The sequence below is a fragment of the Bacillus rossius genome, chromosome 15, assembly GCF_032445375.1.
Source record: "Bacillus rossius redtenbacheri isolate Brsri chromosome 15, Brsri_v3, whole genome shotgun sequence".
Lineage (NCBI taxonomy): Eukaryota > Metazoa > Arthropoda > Insecta > Phasmatodea > Bacillidae > Bacillus > Bacillus rossius.
This window is the reverse complement of record NC_086342.1, coordinates 27,886,310-27,907,438: the sequence shown is the minus strand read 5'-3', so window position 1 is coordinate 27,907,438 and position 21,129 is coordinate 27,886,310. Positions and strand designations below refer to the sequence as shown.

Genomic DNA, 21,129 nt, shown 5'->3' with positions numbered 1-21,129 from the left:
GCTGGGGAAAAACAGACCTCCGACGTAAAATAACACTCTCAGGCTTGACGTAATTATTTCTGCCACCAATCTCTTGCAGCATAACCCCGTTTCACAAGGGGAATCACAAGGGAAGTCACTCACGTATCGGCTCGTCGTCTCCGTTGGATTAGCGAATCCTCGCTAAACCCCACTGGTCCTCAGGCCAGTCGGTGCTGACGGCTATACTCGCCGGAAGGAGCCTCGTTCCGCCGCGATAGTACTGCGACCCTCTTCTTGACGAGCTTTACAGTTACTCTTGCACACAGATACCAACGAGTTATTTTGCTGCCCAAGCCGGCCCCACACTCGCAAAAGTCATTTTTTTTTTTGCGAGGCCGCTTGCGCGGACCACCTCACACACCGGCCTGTCGTCCAGAACAGCTGATCGCCTGCCTCCCCTCCCCTCCTTCAAAAAAAGGGAGGGGAAAAAGTCTGTCTCCCTCGCGCGCATGCGCGCTGTGCTCGTGATTTGTTTCATTTTACCCCGATCACCACTTGTCCAACTTTGCTATGTCGCATTTATAATTAAAATAGTTTTATACAAATGCAAATATATAACTACATTATAAATATAACTAATAAACACAATTATTTAATGATATTCTCACTAACTGTTACCAGGTGCTCTCGGGCGACACATGCGCTGAAAAACGTTACCAATATTTCAAAAATACCGCCGTACGGATAACACCAATACTTAAATAAACTATAGTATAAACTTCCTTTTAATTTCCTTGTAAAACGGTACCCCGAGAAAAGGGGTACACAACTCTCGCCGCAGCACCGCTCGTGGATCTCCGCCGCGGAACTCCGTCGCCGCACTCCACCGCCGCCGACGCACTTGCCTTCGCCGAGGATTCGCCCGATTCCTCGCTCGGAACTTCGCTCGGGACTCAGCCGCGCCCGCGACACTATCGCCCGGAACTGAATTCTTCGCCCTTGAACCTTCGTCCACGGACTTCACCGCTTTATCGCCCGAAAACTCCGCCGCGGGAAAACTCCCGACTCCACTGAACTCCTGCCCTGGAACCTTCGTCCAAGGACTTCGCCACTCTGCCGCACCCGCGGCACTATCGCCCCGGAAACTCCGCCGCGGGAAAGCTCCCGCCTGAACTCTCACTCTACTCTGACTCACTCTCTAAGGCCGGCATCCCGGGCAAATATATAGGCACAGACACCTTCCAGAACTCCCGAACGCGGATGGGGCCAGTCGCGTCATTCCGCGCCGACCCGACGGCAGAAATCTCTCGAAACACGTGTCTGCGGCTCGCGTAACTCCGCAGCTGTCAGGTTTCGGATGTCAAACTATCAGCGCCGCGCGGGGAGCTGAGGGCTGGAGGGAGGGGAAGCGGCGACCCAGGTGAGCACGGCACATTTCATGTTACAGCGGCATGTGATGTCAGCCCAGCTAGCTCTGCACCTGCGTGTGACGCGGCCTTTCTCATGTCCGTAACACTATAGAAGTTTAAATAAAGTTCTTTTTTAAAATTTGGCACACTGTATTTGTGTCAAGGTAGGTGGGGCCCAACATCCAGATTTGGTATGCAGTTGGTATGCAGTTGGGTACTTCACTTGCTCTTGTGGCATGTTTCTGGTTGGGTTCAATGTTTGGCCTCTAACCGTTTTAACGAGGCGAAAAGAAAAATAAATGTTTTAATTTTTTTTAAATAAACGAAAGCTGGAAAACAAAGTTTAATAAAAATAGTAACACTTTTGTACTTTATTAATTTCACAGGAATTTACTTTATGAAGCATCCTTTGTTTCGTGGTTACCATCATATGCATGTTTTTGTTGTAACTTATTTTTAAACATGTTTAAATATTTTTTATTCACTTTTAAATACAATTCAAATACTAGAAGATAAGAAAACTATTTTAAAATTTTAACATTACATAAAATATAACTAAAAAAATGTTTTTCAAAATGACGACATTTATTTAGCTCTAAGTATGCGAGAATCACTCAGATTTGTATACTTGCATACTTCACTTCCAGTTAGGACAGCCATTGTGATGACAGTTCTGGGGAAAAGTACGTACGAGTATATTTGTATGTAAGTAGCTGGAGGTGAATTCGGACATGGACTAAGATTAGGTCTAATGCACGTTTTCAAAGTAAAATTTTAGTGTTACACCAAATGTGCGTGCACCATGAAATGTAAATTTAACAGGATGAAGCCCAACACATAAGCACACTTCGTCCAGTTGTGTTCATAAAGACAAGGTATTCGAAGTAGCATGTGGTATTTTTCGATTGAAAAACTGGTTCACGTAACCATTAAATTAATAATTATATGCTAAGTACCTTTTTAGTATCGAACTAATAGGTACAACCACTAGTGCCTATATTTTTAAATGCTGAATCCGGCTAACACAGGTATTTCAATTGGATTATATTTAAGTTTGCTTATAATTTATTTATCATGAAAACTATGTTGGATTATACATGGCTTCGGAGATATTTTATTCTCGAACAATGCGCTATTTCTTCATTTTTACTTTAACTGTGTCCTTTAGTTAATTTGTCGAAAGAAAGGTTGTAATCCAGACACACACATATCAATTTGCAATTCGTAGAACTAAATTTTTAGCATGAATTTTATCTCTCACATTTTTAATCATGCCAGAGAAGTATTACATCTAACACACTTACATATGTACATACACCTTTTTAAATTTTCATGTTCTTATCGTTAATATTAATCTAGGCTTTACCCTATGAATTTATTTTAATATCTCTTTTTCATTTGTTGTTAGGTAGTAAATTTCATCTCTCTCTCGATATATATATGTGTGTATATATAAGCATTATTTATAAGCTGTTAAATAATGTCATGCAAGTGATAATACACTTATGTTAACAACGAAGTTGCATGGTAACTATTGCACTTTGGTCAAACTATGTCCGCAGTGTCATTTTGTTTCTTGCCTGGCAGACATGGTGTTCTTCCAAGAGCAGTACGTGTCCACTGTAGAACGTTGTTTACTTCTCATTCGTATGCATGTGTTGCCAACGATTTTCGATAGAGATTAACTATATCGGTGGCCAGAAAGTGGCCACAGATATGGTGAAACATACTCGCGTCTGCGTAACTAAAAAGGACAGCCATTACGAGCATTTATCTTAAAGATATGTTTTTTTTTCATGCTTTCATTGTTAACAATGCCATCAATGCTATCAATGCATTGTTCCTGTGTGTATCTGAGTCATATCCAGCTTTATTAAACACGTGGCTCATATGGTTTGTATTCGATGTGAGCGACATTTTGATCACTCTGTATGTCTCTATACCAGGTGTTCCCAAAGTATGCGCTGCCAAGCATCGCATAAGATGCCACAGATTTTCTTTCCAGTTTTTAATTTTTAAATAAAATTCTCTACTTTCACATTACACCTTTTGTTTCTTTATGTTCATTTCTCTACCACTAAGTTTTTATGTACTACAAAATATATTTTTCAATAAAAACTGCCAAAATTTAAAAAAAAAATGATGATTTTATTTAGATGTTAGAACTTGTGGGCTGGTGCGATAGAGTTTTTTTTTTAGATTATTCTGGGACTAACATCATTGTGCTTTGCATTTGAAGTCGCAGGTTTAAGTTGGGGTCCTTACAATGACATGCTGATTATGAACTTGGTGTGTGATATACCCCCCTCCCTTGAACAGTTTGGGAACCCTTGCATCTCGACCGAAGAGTCAGGAATGTTAACATTTAAGGTGAAAAATTAAATTGGGACAGAAAAACAGGAAAACTCAGGGAACTTCTATTGGAGCGTGAGCACGCGCGTGTGCACGTGTGAACCCTGCCGGTTGGCGCAGGTGCACCTGGTGAGCGAGCACATCTGGTGCGACGACTACCTGGTGCGCAGCTTCTACCTCAAGAACCTCAAGACCGGCGAGACGCGCACCGTCACGCAGTTTCACTTCCTGTCGTGGCCCGAGGGCGGCATCCCGCTGTCCACCAAGGCTCTGCTGGAGTTCCGTCGGTGAGGATCATTTCTAACATTTATTTCCCTATACTCTACCATAATTACCTTAGTGTACCAGAATTAATATTTGGTGTACCATAATTATCGCGCGTACCATGGAAATTGCGCAGAACCAACTCGCTCCCTCTACCAAACATGTGGGCCGTGACTGCGCCAACCCCGTCGTTTACCATTGACGTACATGTCATGTAATCTTTTTGTCAGTAAATTGCAGCCCCCTATTCGATATCCGGCTATTGTGAACTTAATTTACAATAATTATATAATCAACCAAACATTAATCGAAATTGAAGTTACCTGTAGGCTTAAAAACATCGTTTCTAAGATATTATTTTTCAAAAATTTCATGGCGGGAGGATAATGAGTTGCTATTAAATACTTCCACCCCCAACACCCTCCAGTAAGATACTGCTCTGAAATTATAGGAACTTTTTTATTATAGTGCTAGTATAAATGTTATTTATTCTAAATTTGATACGAATAACTAGCAACTATATCGTCAAAATTCAAGGTCCAGGTTGGCTTAGAAACATGGTTTTAAGAGCATAGTTTTAAAAATTTCCCAATAGGATTATTATTAAATACCCCAAATCTCCACATCCCCCACCCCAGGAAGACGACTCTTCTCCAAAATATAATGACCCCGCAAAGTCTAGGGCAGCCACTATTCACAGAGACCACCCATTGGGTCTGACAGTTCTCCTATCACGCGGTTTGCAAATCCCGTAGAGATGTAAACCGCGGAAGAGGCTGCGATAATTGCGGTTGGTCGTTTGAAAATTTTGTAGGTTTTTCAGCAGTTCAATATATTAAATTTAATTTTACTTTGTCCTAAATGGTATTTTCAATAATACTATTCAAAGGAGAAAAACTTTTAACTTTTTGTAATGAGAAATTATTTTAGATTTTTTTTAATGAACTACGCAATGTTACAACATTTTCACATGATTTTTTTTTGGTATCTAGTAGTGTTGTAAGCACTACTTACCACCCCAACAGCTCAAGAACCCGTAAATTCTCAAGTAGTTAAATTTGTAGTGCCACTGCTAAAGCATGAGTAAGGTATCCTTTTTGAACAAATGGTTTTTGATGCGAGTACTTCGTACATTTAAAGAAAATTTTTATATTTAATGAATCTCATTACCTTCTCATTCCAGTGTCAAAATTTGAGAATTAATGCTGGTGAGTTTGTTTATTTGGCGTATATAACACTGTTTTGCATATTTAGTTCTAACATAGTCACGAGATTGTACATAATGTCATGAAAAATGTGTCTGTATACGTAAAACCAAAATAATTCTGGCAGTATCAATATATATTGACAACGTACCACATTTGTTATCTTGTGAAGTCATTACTTTCTGAGTAATTACATAGTGCTAATCTCTGTGTCCGTTAATGTTCACAGGAAAGTGAACAAGTCATACCGTGGCCGATCGTGTCCGATAGTCGTTCACTGCAGGTGAGTGATAGCTTCAACTCTATTTCGACACGGCAGTATGGTGCGTGTTAAGAATCACGGCCATCCGAGTCATCAGGTTTTTTTTTCCGGACTATCGAACACCATTAAGTTCTAATGGTAATGGTGATGAGTATTTTTGCACATCACTGAGTGTCGCGAGCAGTGACGTCAGCCGAGGCAGGATGATTCTGCAATGGTTCGCCATTGCCTTCCGCGGGATGAAGGTGAAAGGAACATCTCAAACGCCTCGTCCTGAACCCAAGGAGAAGTTTTGAAAAATCCTCTCTCAGGCTGGGAATCTAACACCCGGCCTCATTTGGCCCAACAGCCAGACACACTGGCCACTTTTTTTTTAAATTTTATTTTTATATTCAGAATACATTATATTACATTTACATCGGGATCATGGCAGTTCAATTATTGGTCCTATCTATAAAGTGCCCCAGTGAAATGCTACCGTTAACAAGCCATGCTTAAAACCAAAATAAGATGTGTCCATAACTTTGTTTGAGGGTACCGTATTGAATTAGTTCCCCATCGCTCTAGTCTGAGATGTTGCAAGAAGTCATTTTGTGTCCGCCCACTAAACCAAGTAAGCGGACTTATTGGTATCACCAAAGAAAATTTAATTAACAGTACAAACTTAATTAAAACAGATGTAATAATTTAATATTTTTATTTTTGGATACACGATATTGCTGATTACACTCTATGTCCTAAGATACCTCAATAACGGGCAAAAAATATGAAAACACACAGAAAACAAGCCATAATCAGCCGATGTCAAAAGTTAAAACACAGATAGCACAGAAAATTCCGCGGATGGAATTAGTCAAAAAAATTATTACACCACACATGGACACAGTGGACTAAAAACGACGAGATATTTGCAATTATAACAGTAAATTAAGACAAAAACGACCTTGGAAAACACAATAACAAACAGACGAACGCAGTGATGATGCTAATTATATGATGTGGACAACACAACGACCGCACAGAGACGTGCAGGCTAAGTCAGCGATGTGACAAAACAGTTATTCTGGACACCACAATGACGACACCACAGACCAACACAGTAGTAGGCTTCTTAACACAAAACAGTTGAGATTGTTTGTGCCAGAGGACGGGAACAGATCTCGTCGCCTGACTTTGGCTTGTTTCATCTTTTGACACGAATTTCCGACAGGAATTAGAATGTCTTTAATCTCGGGTTGGGTGTCACTTCGACTGAGGATTCGACACGAATTGAAAATCGTATAGTGTGAAAGCTTCAGAGTTGAATTAAATATATTTTAGTTCGAGCACACTTTGCTTGTGGTCGTTACATATGACTCACTCCGTTAATATCTACAACGTCGATGTAATGAGAAAAGATGTGGAGCGTCGAGTTGAAGCCAGTGAGAGCTGTAACTCCGAAAGTAATAGACCAATTTGCGTAATTTAAACTTAAATTCGCTCATGAGTGAGCACTGAATGGTCCTAGATTAGTGGAATAACCATAAAGTTACTCATTTTTATTTTGGAGCCATTAATTCCAAAATGTCTAAGCGAAAAACAGATGATGTTGGAGAGAAGAAAGAAAACAAGAGAAATAACCCAAGCAGAAGCAATTAAAAATGCAGAGAAGTGTCGTAGGTATCGAATGAGTTAAAAAGTACCCGAGAGAAATGAGCTAGTGGGACAAAACGAGCCCCCGAACGAGGCGCGAAATTTGCGCTCAAGCGAGCTTCAGCCGTCCACCTCACGAGAAGATGGTTTGGTAATGACTACAGCTGCCAGGGGTTCTTTTCGTGAATTTCCATCTTGGTGAAAGATAAGGTTAGGTGTCGAATAAATAAAATAAATTTAACAAAATAAATGTTGCCTGCACCAAATTATTTAATACTCGGATATCTTGAGAAGTTTTCAAATCGCGTTGATTTTTCCTGAAGCACTGCACAACATATGTGTCATCAGGAACCTTAACTTTTTTTTTGCATGGTTTAAAATTCTTCTGCTGAGCAGTTAATTGTCAAGTAGTTAAATTATCTTTATGAGTCTAACACGTCATCGACCAGAGCCCTCGCCCTTCAACAAGAAAAACTGAGTCTCAAGATTTGTGTTATATTTCAGGAGCATCGTCTGAAGGGGTTTTGCCCATGTCAAGTGTTTTTTTATTTTTTTGTGGCTTATGGTTCACATGAGAAATTATGTATTTTTGCTGGAGTACCCCTAGAGAGGATCACTCTGAAATGCCCCTCGTGCCCAATTTTTATATTATTTTAAATTAATCAAAAAAGTCCTTGGAAACTGCTGGGCAAAATATTAAGAAAACATTACCTTAATCACCAGAGGGGGCACGAGACGGTGAACAAGACAAAATTTACACTCCCTGCACACTCGTAACTTGGGAGTTCGTGGATCGTTACAATGAAGAAGGTATTTGATAAATAAATACACAAAATCGGTAGCTTGGTCTATAGGTTTTCCTAGTTTATTATTAAGCAAATTTATGTTCGCATTATTTATACCTGACAATAAAAATCTTAGTAATTAAAAAAATTAAAAGGGGCGCCCCGGCATTATTTAAAACAATACATATTACAACCAAACAATCAAACGAATACATTAACAAAATTTCAAATATAGCTCCCAACGATTACATATATATATATATAAGTTTCCTCGACTTCCCAGATTCTTGAGGATGACGTCCTTAAAACACTGCTCGCTGGTATCTTTGTTTTAGTTCCTTCTATTTAAGTGAAAAAAAATATATATCTCATATCACCCGGGTCTTTCCAGGATGACCTCGGACTGCTGGCCAAACTCTTCTAACAAGGGGGGGGGGGATCAGCTGGAGGTCCCGAAGATCATGCGGGGGCAATTTCTCCCTCCGTAACTTCGACCCTGTCAAACAGGGTGTGGAAACAGGGCTCGCGAGATGTCTCGCGCCGACATCAGGATGACGCGCACCGAGAATCCGCGGATGCGCGAAGGAAACCAGAATTTTTGGAATTAAATATAAATAAAAAAAATTTAACTACGCATGACTTTTCTAAAAACTACCTCTGCCTGGCTACTGTACAACTGGGATCACATCCCTTAAGTAACTGACTACATCTTTTGTGCAACCGAAAATCGCTGTTCCCGCGAAAAGCCTCTTAGTGCAGAGGACGCCGAGAACATGTGGTCAGTAGCCGAGCTCAGAGAACTAAGTGCCCGCGGTGGCGGACCAGACTTCTAATTGAAAGCCCTAGGAAGGAGGGGTAAGGTTCGGTTCTAAGCCGAAAATTTCCGAAGGAGTCCGAGGCGGGCGTGACAAGAACACGACATGCGCGCTCTCTACTGGACCGAAACGAAGGCAACGAACAATCGACTTCTACAGGCCGCGAGAAGAAAGCATAGTGCCTTATGGCACCGCGACGCCGCTTTCTAGCGGCGTAAGGGGGAACTACTTGAGGTGGTGAGCTGACTTGCCACCAGGTGTCATGAGGGTAAGCTCTGCACGCTGGCGACCAGGCCCGTAGTTACATTTTCCTCCGCTAGATGTCGGGGATGTGTCTGTCGGACCAGGGAGAAGGTTTTTGCATCAGGTCATCGTCCCGTCCGGTCACTGCTCCTAGCTTGATTTCTCAGAACTAAAGTGAGGTGGAGAGAGAGGAAGGGGGGGGGCAGAAATAGCCACTAAGGTGGGAACGCAGCTCCACTGGAGACTGCTTCGTGACGAGACATGCTATTCTCAGCAGGCCTCTACAAGGTAGCAGCTTGCTGCCCAGGAGCTGCTCAAAGCAGTTTTGGTCATGCAGGGAATTAAAATTACAAACTCGGGACGTGACTGCAGGCGAGAGAAATTTCAACCGGGCTGACCATGTCCACATTAGACAGCAAAATATCAGATTGGCCCCCTGGGAAGGGGCTTCGGTCCACTGGCACAAAGTTTAAATCCGTAGCGTACACCGGCCTAACAGAAAGTAAATCACCCCCATTAACAACCAGATAAATTAAAAAAAATAAGAAATTCCAAAAATTTTAAAATTATAGAAAAAAAAAATTAAAAAAAGGTGACGAAATGCCTAATTTCCGGCACATACTCCCCCGCTTGAATGCGGAGCATATAGGTAAAATAAAACAAACACTTACACTGCTCAGTAAAACTAGTACCAGGTTCGCTTGTATCCTACTACTTATATTCTATCACCTTTGAGATGCGTCCGCCTCTCAGGCACAACATATCGATAACCCTTAAACAAACTTATAACTAAGAGCTTATTAACTAAGTGGCCACTTAAAACTAATACAGCTTAAAGCTAGCATTCTTATTTCTAGTACCATGGATTTTTAAGACCTCGAGGATTTCTGGCATGCCTAATATTAGAGAGTCCCCTATGTTAGGGGAAAGAAATTAAACACATCTACTTTAAGTCAGCCTGTGTTTTCTTTAGATGGGAGATGTGCGCTCTGGTCACGAATTCTCCTGAACTGGGGTCAGCTAGGCTAACCGTAACTGGCGTTAAAAATCGCTGTATTTGAAAGGGACCTCTCCAGCGGTACGCCAGCTTGGCAGAAAACTTATCCACTGCCTTGCTGAGTGGGTGTGCCTTACAAAGCACAAAATCGCCTACCCTGTAAGGGTTAGTAGATCGGTTTTCGTTGTATTTCTTTTTTCTGCTCTCATGAGCCAGATTGAGATTTTTACGAGCTCTTCTCCAAATCTCCCTGATGTCTCTCGGATCATCGGGCAATAGGTCATTCAAAGACCAAAGATTTGAAAGAGGGGTATTAGGTCGGTAAGTGAACATGAGTTCGAAAGGAGTACTTTTGTGTCCTTCATGGTGTGCATAATTAAAGGCCATTTGCAGCCACACCAAATTCTAATCCCATTTATCCTGCTCCTGCGCATGGTAAGCTATTAAAGCAGACCGGAGATTGCGGTTGAATCTCTCAGCATGCGAGGGCTGTGGATAATAAGGCGAGGTTGTGACGTGCAGAATGCCATGTGAGAAGCACATGTTCTTAAAAATCCTAGCCGTGAACTGGGTTGCATTATCTGACACTACTATAGACGGGACTCCCGACGTCTTGAAGATCTGATTACGTAGCGCAGATACAGTGTTTTCTGCGGCAGCTTTTCGCATGGGGATGAGCCAGACAAATTTTGTGAAAGCGTCGATACACACCAGCAGCATAGTGTTTCCTGTCTTTGAGTGCGGGAAAGGCCCGACAAAGTCGATAAACATCTTTTGCATGGGGCGCTCGGCCACATCTGAAGTTAAATAACCGAAACGAGTGTTCTGCGCTGGCTTACTCAGCGCACAGATTTTGCATAGTTTCACCTGCTCGGTGATGTCCTTGTGCATGCCGTCCCACACGAAATGACGTCGGATAGCCTGAATGGTCTTATATATACCGAGGTGTGCGCCCACCGGCGAGGTGTGATAATAATGGAATATCATATTACGTAGATTTTGTGGGAGCACGATTTTGTATGTTTTTGATTGGGGGTGCATTTTTGCAACAGCCCCTTAGATATCCTAAAGTATTTTGGCGCCGTTCCTGAACTAAAAATTTTAATAATACTGGAAATGTGTGGGTCAGCTTCCTGCTGGCTCTGTAAATCCTGAAATGCCAACGGAAACTCTGTCAATAGGGCTTGACATAAGAGTGGTGTTCCTTCGGGCGGAGCCTGAGTTGGATTTTCGAAATTGCGCGACAGTGTGTCCGCTACTATGTTCTGTGTGCCACGAATGTGTTGGATTTTGAACTTTAAAGAGGAAATTTTTGCAATCCATCGCCCGAGTTTCCCTAATTGTTTCGGGTGTGCCAAAAGCCAGGCTAATGCCTGATTATCTGTCTCTAACAGGAATTCCCTGTGTTCTATAAATTGGCGGAATTTGTCGATGCCAAATACCACGGCGAGGCATTCTAATTCGTAGATCGAGGAGGCTTTCCTCTCGGCGTGGGTAAGTGTCCGCGACGCAAACACAATGGGCTGTCTACAGCCTTCGACTTCCTGTGACAGTACTGCGCCTATAGCCACACTGGACGCATCAGTCTGTAAAATGAAAGGTTTGGTGAAGTCTGCCATGCGGAGTACAGGCGGGGAAGAAATCGCCTGTTTCAGGAAATTAAAGGCTTTTTCTTGTTCCGGACCCCATGTGAAAGGTGTGTTTTTCTTACGCAACATATTTAGTGGTGCTGCGTGCTCAGCGAAATTAGGAATATATTTTGAGTAAAAATTTGCCATACCAATAAAACGTGAAATACCCTTAGGGTTTGTGGGAGGCGGAAAATCACGAATAGCTTGTGTACGTGAAGGATCAATGGTGACTCCCTTGCTAGAAACCAGGTGTCCTAGAAAAGACAGTTCTTGGACTGCAAACTTATCCTTTTTTGTGTTGACAGTTAACCCCGCTTTACAAAATCTACTTAGGACTTCCTCTAAATGTTTGATGTGTTCTTCAAAAGTTTCTGAATATACGACGACATCGTCTAGGTAGTTGTACACTGTTTTGAATTTTAGATCTCCTAGTATCTGATCCAGGAGTCGAGTTAGTACTTGGGCTCCCGTGGCAAGTCCGAAAGGTATTACTGGGTATTGGTACAAGTTCCAAGGGACACAGAAGGCTGTAATGGGTTTTGAATCCGCAGTAAGGGGAATTTGGTGGTAAGCAGAATTGAGATGAAACACACTAAAATATTTGGCCTTACTGAACCAATGAAAAGCAGTGTTTAGGTCTGGCAAAGGTATGTTTTGTATCACTATTTTCTCATTAACTTTTCTGTAATCAATTACACATCGTTGTTGATCCTTGCCCTTAGGCACCAGAAAAGCTGGGGAACTGTAGGCGGAGGTCGAGGGTTCGATTACCCTTTTTTCCAAAAGCTCCTGAACATGATTGTGCATCGTCTGCATCTTAGGGCCTAAAAATTGATAAGGGTGAGATCTCACTGGTATTTTATCCGCTAACTCAATTTGGTACTCGACTAATTTTGTGCGACCTAATTTACTAGTCAAGACATCTGGAAAAGTACTGCATAATTTATCAATGGCGGCCCGCTGCTGTGTATTAAGGTGCTCGTGTGAAATGGTGTTACCCTGATCCAAGATGGCTGCCGTTGGCTCGGCCGGAACTGAAACTATTTGTTCAGGGGTCCCACAAGGAATAGGATTACCCATGTTGAATTTGAAAACGAAATTCTTCGCCTGAAGATTAATGATTAGACCTGTATTGGCAATGAAATCAGACCCGTAGATTAGGTCTGTGGCAAGTTGATCAGACACCAAAAATGGGAAATTCCATGAATATAAATCAATCTTCACCTTGATCACAACTACTAATGTAATATTTAATGGCTGCTCTGTAGCTGTGAAACATTGTAACTTAGTGGTCTCAGTCCTTAGAATTAATTTGCTCTGTTTTAACTTTTTAAACAACTGCCCAGAAATTAGGCTGCGCACTGATCCCGAATCAATTAGTCCCGGTACGGTGTGTTCGCCAATCGTTGTTACTGCATACGGAATTACTGTAGGAATATTGCCAAAAATTTGGTGGCATTTTCTCTTGCCCTTATTTGTAGGATCAACACATGTTTTACATGAGTACGTGTGCGTTGAATTACCATTTCCCTTATTTTTGTTATTTCTCCTGCTATTGTGCTTTCTTTGTTTATGTTTGTGACCTCGCTTGTTACTTTTATTCCTGGACTCCTTGTTGTTAGGATTATTGTTTTTGTGTAATGGTGTTTCTTGTGTACTGCCATTACTTGGCGCAAGTTGAACTTCCCACTTATAAGAAAAATTTTTAACACTAGAATTTTTCGGTGACCCTAAATAAGGTTGTTCGGGCCACCGCATTATGCATTTTTTGGAGTGTCGCCATTTTGTTTGTTGTTTTTGTGGTAACACTGGGACAGGGCATGCCCGTCTCTTTTACAGAAATTACAATGTGTATTTTGTTGATATCTCCCTTGTGGCCTTGAAGAGAAAAATGTATTGCCCTGATATTTCTGTGCTGCATTCTTATGTTGCGAATTACTGCGCTCCGTTCCCGCGCTGCTACCTTGTTGACTAGCGAATGTGGCTTGTTTATTTCGCTGAAAATCAGCGTATTCTATGTTTGTGGCGTGTACACAAAGTTTATCTAGCTCAGCATAATTTTGGGGGCATGCCTGGAACACTGAGCGCAAGCGCTCCGCTGGGTTCAAACCGTCTAGAATCGTACTCACGACCTCTCTCTCGGAAACCTTTAGACTGAGTACCTGGTTGGCTTCGCGTATGTCAGCCATGTAATTTGGCAAGGCTTCATTACGCTGCTGCAGTCGGTTAAACCACTCCAACCGAATGTTTGTGAGTAGCCTACTCGGTATACAAAAATTTAACACGTCTTAATGAAACTCATCGAAAGTGAGGTCATTCTCAATGGCTGCCATGATCCGCTCACTTAAGGGAGCTTGGGTGTATGGGTAAACAATTTCAAAAATTTGTTTGTCGGGAATCCCTCCCTTTTGTCGCAGCTTTAATAAGACTCGAAGGAAATCAATTAGTTTGTGTGCGTCCAGACCCGACGCCGCTGGCAAATCCCTGAGTAGCCTTTCAACAGGATGGGTGATTTTTCCGTAGAAACTGTAGCCAGTTTCTGGGGCTGTCGTGCTCCTCAATACTGAGTCGTGGGGCTGAGCCGCGGCTCCTGCCGGCTGAGGTGAAGGCTGATGTCACACCGGGTGCGACTGAATCTGTTCCCGAGTCGCACCCGAGGGACTGACCTGTGGTGGAGTGATCTGGGGCGTTATGAGTGGCGGCTGCAAAATACCAGCACTCGGAAGTGGGGTGGTTTGCCATGAAGGAAACTGTGGTTGAAATTGCGCATAAGGGTTAAAATAGCCCTGAGCGGTCGGATACGGGAAAAACATGTTTGGTGGGTATGGTTGCGTCATTTGGTGTGCCAAGGTTGGTAATCCCTGTGAAAATGTCACACTAGTGACGGGGTGGGTTGTCACATGACCCGTTGTAATATTTGTCGCTGCTGTCGTCAACTGCACAAGCGGCTCTGAATGAGTATTAGATACGGGTATTGGTTGATTTGGAAACGATGTTAGTGGGTGAGCGTCAGGGGCTGCATCTGGTAATCTGCTCGTTTCCGTCTCCTGTCTGTTTACCGTCGCCCGTACTTCTGATTGTCGCGTGTCAGGTTGCTCTACTCCCAGGGGCAAGCTAGGAGCGTCCCCTTCCGGGAAGGCGGGACAATCGATGCCTAAAGCCTGTGCCTCAGCCACATAATGCTGACTGCGTCGTGTGTCTTCCAAAATGGCTGCTCTCGCCGCCAATTTTGTATGGAAACCTGCCGTCTGTTGCAAACATCGTTCTACCTCTTCTATATAAATTCCATGGAGAAGGTCTGCGGAAAGCTGTTTCAGGTTTTGTAGGCGTCGGGTAACATGTTTTAGCCTGACTATATGTCGCTCGACATTGGGTAAATTTTCCTCCACATCTAAGTAACTTACGAAAGCCGAAATATCATAAAACTTGGCACAAGCAAGGTTGAATTCTTCAGTTACATCTAAATCCAAATTCGCTACACTAGTGGTCACGCCATCATGAAGGGCGGCCCTGAGCCTCTTCCTGAGGACTTGGACATTGCCACTGGAGGGCAAATTGCGTACCTGTAACTCATAGGTCAGCTCATCTGACAGCAATAACTCCGGCTTGAACATGCTGCTCGGATGTAAATTACTGCTAATTAAAACAAAAATTTAACACACATGTACGATTCGAACGTACACCATAAATACTCCTCCCTAACAACTATCTTAATTTTAAATACTTCATAAGGCTTCCTATATTAATATAAAATACCAACTAGCCCCAATGTGCGGGGAGTAAGTCACACTTCCAGGGGGGGGGGGGTATGAGCCCAAACTTATTTGCGTATAAAGTCGCCGTGCTACTCAAACAACTGCGCGAACGTCCCCTGTCAGTTTGACCTGCACCACCTGTATACGTCCACAAGGGGATTGACCTGCCACTCGCAAAGTCGTCTGTCACGACGGACAGAGGGAGAGGGGTGTGCGGGAGGAACAGGTCCGTGTCTTCGCCCTCAGATTACGGGCGTGTCGCTGGCTCTAGCTGGCTGATGGGGAGGGGGGGGGGGAACGCCAGCTGAGGCGAGAGATAAGACACGTCTCGCTGCCGGCCCGCTAGCGGACAGGACGCCGCGACTTCTTGCGCCGCGCGCAGACTAAGTCCGCACGGCACTTTAAAACTCAATCATAACTTTAAAATACAAAAGCAATATAACTACCGGGTGTACCAGCGATCAGTTTACAATGTTAAAAATACAAAATTGGTTTCACAAAAAATTAATTTTTTTATTTTATTTTATTTTAGGTATGCCTACTTTATTTAGGTATGCCTATAGACCAAACCACGCTCTGCTACCAATTGAAATGCCCCTCGTGCCCAATTTTTATATTATTTTAAATTAATCAAAAAAGTCCTTGGAAACTGCTGGGCAAAATATTAAGAAAACATTACCTTAATCACCAGAGGGGGCACGAGACAGTGAACAAGACAAAATTTACACTCCCTGCACACTAGTAACTTGGGAGTTCGTGGATCGTTACAATGAAGAAGGTATTTGATAAATAAATACACAAAATCGGTAGCTTGGTCTATAGGTTTTCCTAGTTTATTATTAAGCAATTTTATGTTCGCATTATTTATACCTGACAATAAAAATCTTAGTAATTAACAAAATTAAAAGGGGCGCCCCGGCATTATTAAAAACAATACATATTACAACCAAACAATCAAACGAATACATTAACAAAATTTCAAATATAGCTCCCAACAATTACATATATATATATATATATAAGTTTCCTCGACTTCCCAGATTCTTGAGGATGACGTCCTTAAAACACTGCTCGCTGGTATCTTTGTTTTAGTTCCTTCTATTTAAGTGAAAAAAAATATATATCTCATATCACCCGGGTCTTTCCAGGATGACCTCGGACTGCCGGCCAAACTCTTCTAACAAGGGGGGGGGGGGATCAGCTGGAGGTCCCGAAGATCATGCGGGGGCAATTTCTCCCTCCGTAACTTCGACCCTGTCAAACAGGGTGTGGAAACAGGGCTCGCGAGATGTCTCGCGCCGACATCAGGATGACGCGCACCGAGAATCCGCGGATGCGCGAAGGAAACCAGAATTTTTGGAATTAAATATAAATAAAAAAAATTTAACTACGCATGACTTTTCTAAAAACTACCTCTGCCTGGCTACTGTACAACTGGGATCACATCCCTTAAGTAACTGACTACATCTTTTGTGCAACCGAAAATCGCTGTTCCCGCGAAAAGCCTCTTAGTGCAGAGGACGCCGAGAACATGTGGTCAGTAGCCGAGCTCAGAGAACTAAGTGCCCGCGGTGGCGGACCAGACTTCTAATTGAAAGCCCTAGGAAGGAGGGGTAAGGTTCGGTTCTAAGCCGAAAATTTCCGAAGGAGTCCGAGGCGGGCGTGACAAGAACACGACATGCGCGCTCTCTACTGGACCGAAACGAAGGCAACGAACAATCGACTTCTACAGGCCGCGAGAAGAAAGCATAGTGCCTTATGGCACCGCGACGCCGCTTTCTAGCGGCGTAAGGGGGAACTACTTGAGGTGGTGAGCTGACTTGCCACCAGGTGTCATGAGGGTAAGCTCTGCACGCTGGCGACCAGGCCCGTGGTTACATTTTCCTCCGCTAGATGTCGGGGATGTGTCTGTCGGACCAGGGAGAAGGTTTTTGCATCAGGTCATCGTCCCGTCCGGTCACTGCTCCTAGCTTGATTTCTCAGAACTAAAGTGAGGTGGAGAGAGAGGAAGGGGGGGGGCAGAAATAGCCACTAAGGTGGGAACGCAGCTCCACTGGAGACTGCTTCGTGACGAGACATGCTATTCTCAGCAGGCCTCTACAAGGTAGCAGCTTGCTGCCCAGGAGCTGCTCAAAGCAGTTTTGGTCATGCAGGGAATTAAAATTACAAACTCGGGACGTGACTGCAGGCGAGAGAAATTTCAACCGGGCTGACCATGTCCACATTAGACAGCAAAATATCAGATTGGCCCCCTGGGAAGGGGCTTCGGTCCACTGGCACAAAGTTTAAATCCGTAGCGTACACCGGCCTAACAGAAAGTAAATCACCCCCATTAACAACCAGATAAATTAAAAAAAATAAGAAATTCCAAAAATTTTAAAATTATAGAAAAAAAAATTTAAAAAAAGGTGACGAAATGCCTAATTTCCGGCACAACTCATTAAAATTTAATGGGGTGTGGCTATGTCATGGACACTGCCGTGTGTTCTATGTGAATACGTGTACGTAACAGATAATGTTTTCTATAAAAAATATAAAATACGCTGTTTTATGTATTTTTATTTTAGTCAACACCAAAATCTTCCATGTTACTATTTTACACTAATATTTTATATGTGCAATCGATATATTTTGACGAGAACCGACGCCTGAAACCCTAACGAACATCCTAGTTTCTCCGAGTCAAAAGTTATACTGAATTGAAACCTCTGAAATGCAGCAAAGTGACCTCAAAATAGCAGCGCTTCCCCCTCCACCGCGCGCGATGCGTCACAGTCCTCACTTAGCGTAAAACAGTTCTTTTATCCTTTAGCTATCTAATGGTGTGATTAAATTTTTGGATGGAGATGATAGATTTGTAGCTGCAACACCGATCTGTATTCCCTCGATTTTGTTATCATACAAATATTTTTAAATGACCTCCTACTATGGAAGAAATTTTAAATACGTACTGACGTCAAAAAATTATATTTGAAATGTCGCGTTGACGGACAGATAAGGTGGATAATCCAATCCGAACGTGGTTGTGAGCCCATGAGTATAATCTCGGCCACTGCCGTCGCCGCAAGCGACACCTCGCCTGTCAAACAAACGCGCGGGGGGAAGGGAGGACGGTGTGGGTTGGTCACCACTCCGGGCACGTGACGCGCCATGAGCGCGTGTGCATGACCGCGCGACACCTCGTCAGTCATCAAACGCGCGGAGGGAAGGGGAGGACGGCGTGGGTTGGTCGCCACTCCGGGCACGTGACTCGCCGTGAGCGCGTGTGCACGACTGCGCGACACCTCGTCAGTCATCAAACGCGCGGGGGGAAGGGAGGACGGTGTGGGTTGGTCGCCACTCCGGGCACGTGACGCGCCGTGAGCGCGTGTGCATGACCGCGCGACACCTCGTCAGTCGAACAAACGCGCGGGGGGAAGGGGAGGACGGCGTGGGTTGGTCGCCACTCCGGGCACGTGACGCGCCGTGAGCGCGTGTGCATGACCGCGCGACACCTCGTCAGTCGAACAAACGCGCGGGGGGAAGGGGAGGACGGTGTGGGTTGGTCGCCACTCCGGGCACGTGACCCGCCGTGAGCGCGTGTGCATGACCGCGCGACACCTCGTCAGTCGAACAAACGCGCGGGGGGAAGGGGAGGACGGCGTGGGTTGGTCGCCACTCCGGGCACGTGACGCGCCGTGAGCGCGTGTGCATTACCGCGCGACACCTCGTCAGTCAAACAAAGGCATTTGGGGAAGGGAAGGACGGCGTGGGTTGGTCGCCACTCCGGGCACGTGACGCGCCGTGAGCGCGTGTGTTTGTGTTGTGACGCAGTGACGGCGCCGGGCGGACCGGCACCTACTGCCTCGTCGACATGGTGCTGAACCGCATGGCCAAGGGCGCCAAGGAGATCGACATCGCCGCCACGCTGGAGCACATCCGCGACCAGCGCGCCGCCGCTGTGCGCACGCGCCAGCAGTTCGAGTTCGTGCTGACGGCCGTCGCCGAGGAGGTGAACGCCATCCTGAAGGCTCTGCCGCCGCTGCAGAAGCAGCAGCAGCAGCAGCAGCAGCAGGAAGCAGCGGCCCCCAAGCAGCAGCAGCAGCAGGAAGCAGCGGCATCCAAGCAGCAGTAGACCCTGGCTAACCCACACCGGAACACGCTCAACGGAAAACTCGCAACCACAAGATCCTTTATTTTATTTCATTTCATTTTTTTTAATAACCACACAGGGTACCATAAGGGCGTATTCAGTGTTTACAAGAGGGGCACGGAGTTAGAAACCCACCTGCCACCACTTCTCTATGAACCTGGAAGTTGTCTAAATTTCTCTCTTCCCCCCACCCACCACTCCCTAACCCTCCTTAGCAAATATTTGGATCCGCCCTTACTGCTAGACACACGGCGTGCGTACCGAAAATTTCATCAGGCCGCACGTTAAAAATAAAGGAATTTTTTTTTTAACATTGAGACAACATTTTTTATTTCGGCTAGATTCGTTTTTCAGTCAGTTAACAGCTCACGAAACATTTGCCAGTTTTTTTTTTGCAAACTTAAAAAATTTGTGACACGTGCGCTGGTTACTATCAGTAACGTATATGCTGGCAGTTTACATGTTCATGTATGCCTGTTTTACGGATGTCCGTTCGGGAAGTTATTATTGATTGCAAACATAATTATCGTTATGAAAAAAAAAAACATACAAAGCTCTAGGATAAGACTCGAGGCAAAACAATAAAAATTGAATTAATTTCTTTACTGATAATTTTTTGTTGCCGATTTCTGCATTCAGTCATGTTCTGTAATGGTTTGGCTATGATTTTGATTGATGCAAAGTCTTTAGTAAACATTGATGTTAATATGCTTATTTAAGGCCTGGTTATGCACAACGTAAAATTAAAAAAATATATATGGAAATCGAGACGTGTTGTATCCTACGAAATATTTTCCAATATTAACATTCCAGTATGAGCTGTTCGGAGATCCAATTTTAGTATCAGGCGATGGGTACTGAAGGCAGGCTCTCTAGGATATCATCATAAATGGAATGTACCAAAGATTTCACAAGTCCATCGATCTTACCCAGAAAAAAAAAGATAGCCAGTGCTGTATATGCAGAAAAAAATATTATTTTTAATATATATTATTCGTACTGTACTTGAGTCAATTGTGCATTAGCAGCCATGTTAATGTAGTCTTAATATGGTCGTAAATTTACTGAAGACAAAAAGTTATGTAACGTATAGATCTTAATGGAAAATAATGGAATTTATCAAAATGTATTGTTTGAGTGACTGTAATTTGAATGATTGGCGGGTTTCTAGTAACTTAAGTTAAATAAGTTAAAAATTATTTGGCAATTCACGCCCATAAATATTTTTAAATATTTTGAGGATATTTTATATTATGATATAAATTATATCGATTAAAAATATTTTTAAAAAGTACATCTAAAGGTAACACTATTATTGTAACTTTTAATTGTATAAGTGCAAAAAATTTTAAAATTATTTTTATGATGTAATCAGGCTAACAGTTATGGTGCAAATTATGTTTTAACAATTTATTTAGATAATATGAAAATAGTATTATTTTTTTATACTTTGGCTTGTTATATCTTAACATGGATTAACTATCTTTATACTTCTTAATTTTCGCCCAATACTTGCTCATTTACGAAAGTAAATTTCTTAGAGAACTATTAGTGTGAAACGAACATGTTTTATTGTTCTAATCCTTTAAAGTGTTAGCAAAAAATAATCAATATTTTGTATTTAAAAAATGCATCAATACAAATGCATTTCAGTGCTACAGTTTTATTGTGCTTATAAGTCACTAT

At 43.1% G+C, this 21,129-nt stretch overlaps 1 protein-coding gene across 1 annotated transcript in view; it reads left to right on the top strand.

Annotated features, from left to right (window-relative positions):
- Positions 1–20,653, top strand: part of LOC134539704 (receptor-type tyrosine-protein phosphatase N2) — a 251,035-nt gene extending 230,382 nt beyond the window's left edge. Inside the window, exons 24-26 of the mRNA XM_063381924.1 lie at positions 3,843–4,009; positions 5,421–5,474; positions 19,125–20,653. Of these exons, the coding sequence (XP_063237994.1) occupies positions 3,843–4,009; positions 5,421–5,474; positions 19,125–19,425 (522 nt within the window). The 3' untranslated portion in view covers positions 19,426–20,653. The remainder of the gene's footprint in view (positions 1–3,842; positions 4,010–5,420; positions 5,475–19,124) is intronic.
- The last annotated feature ends 476 nt before the right edge of the window (positions 20,654–21,129 follow it).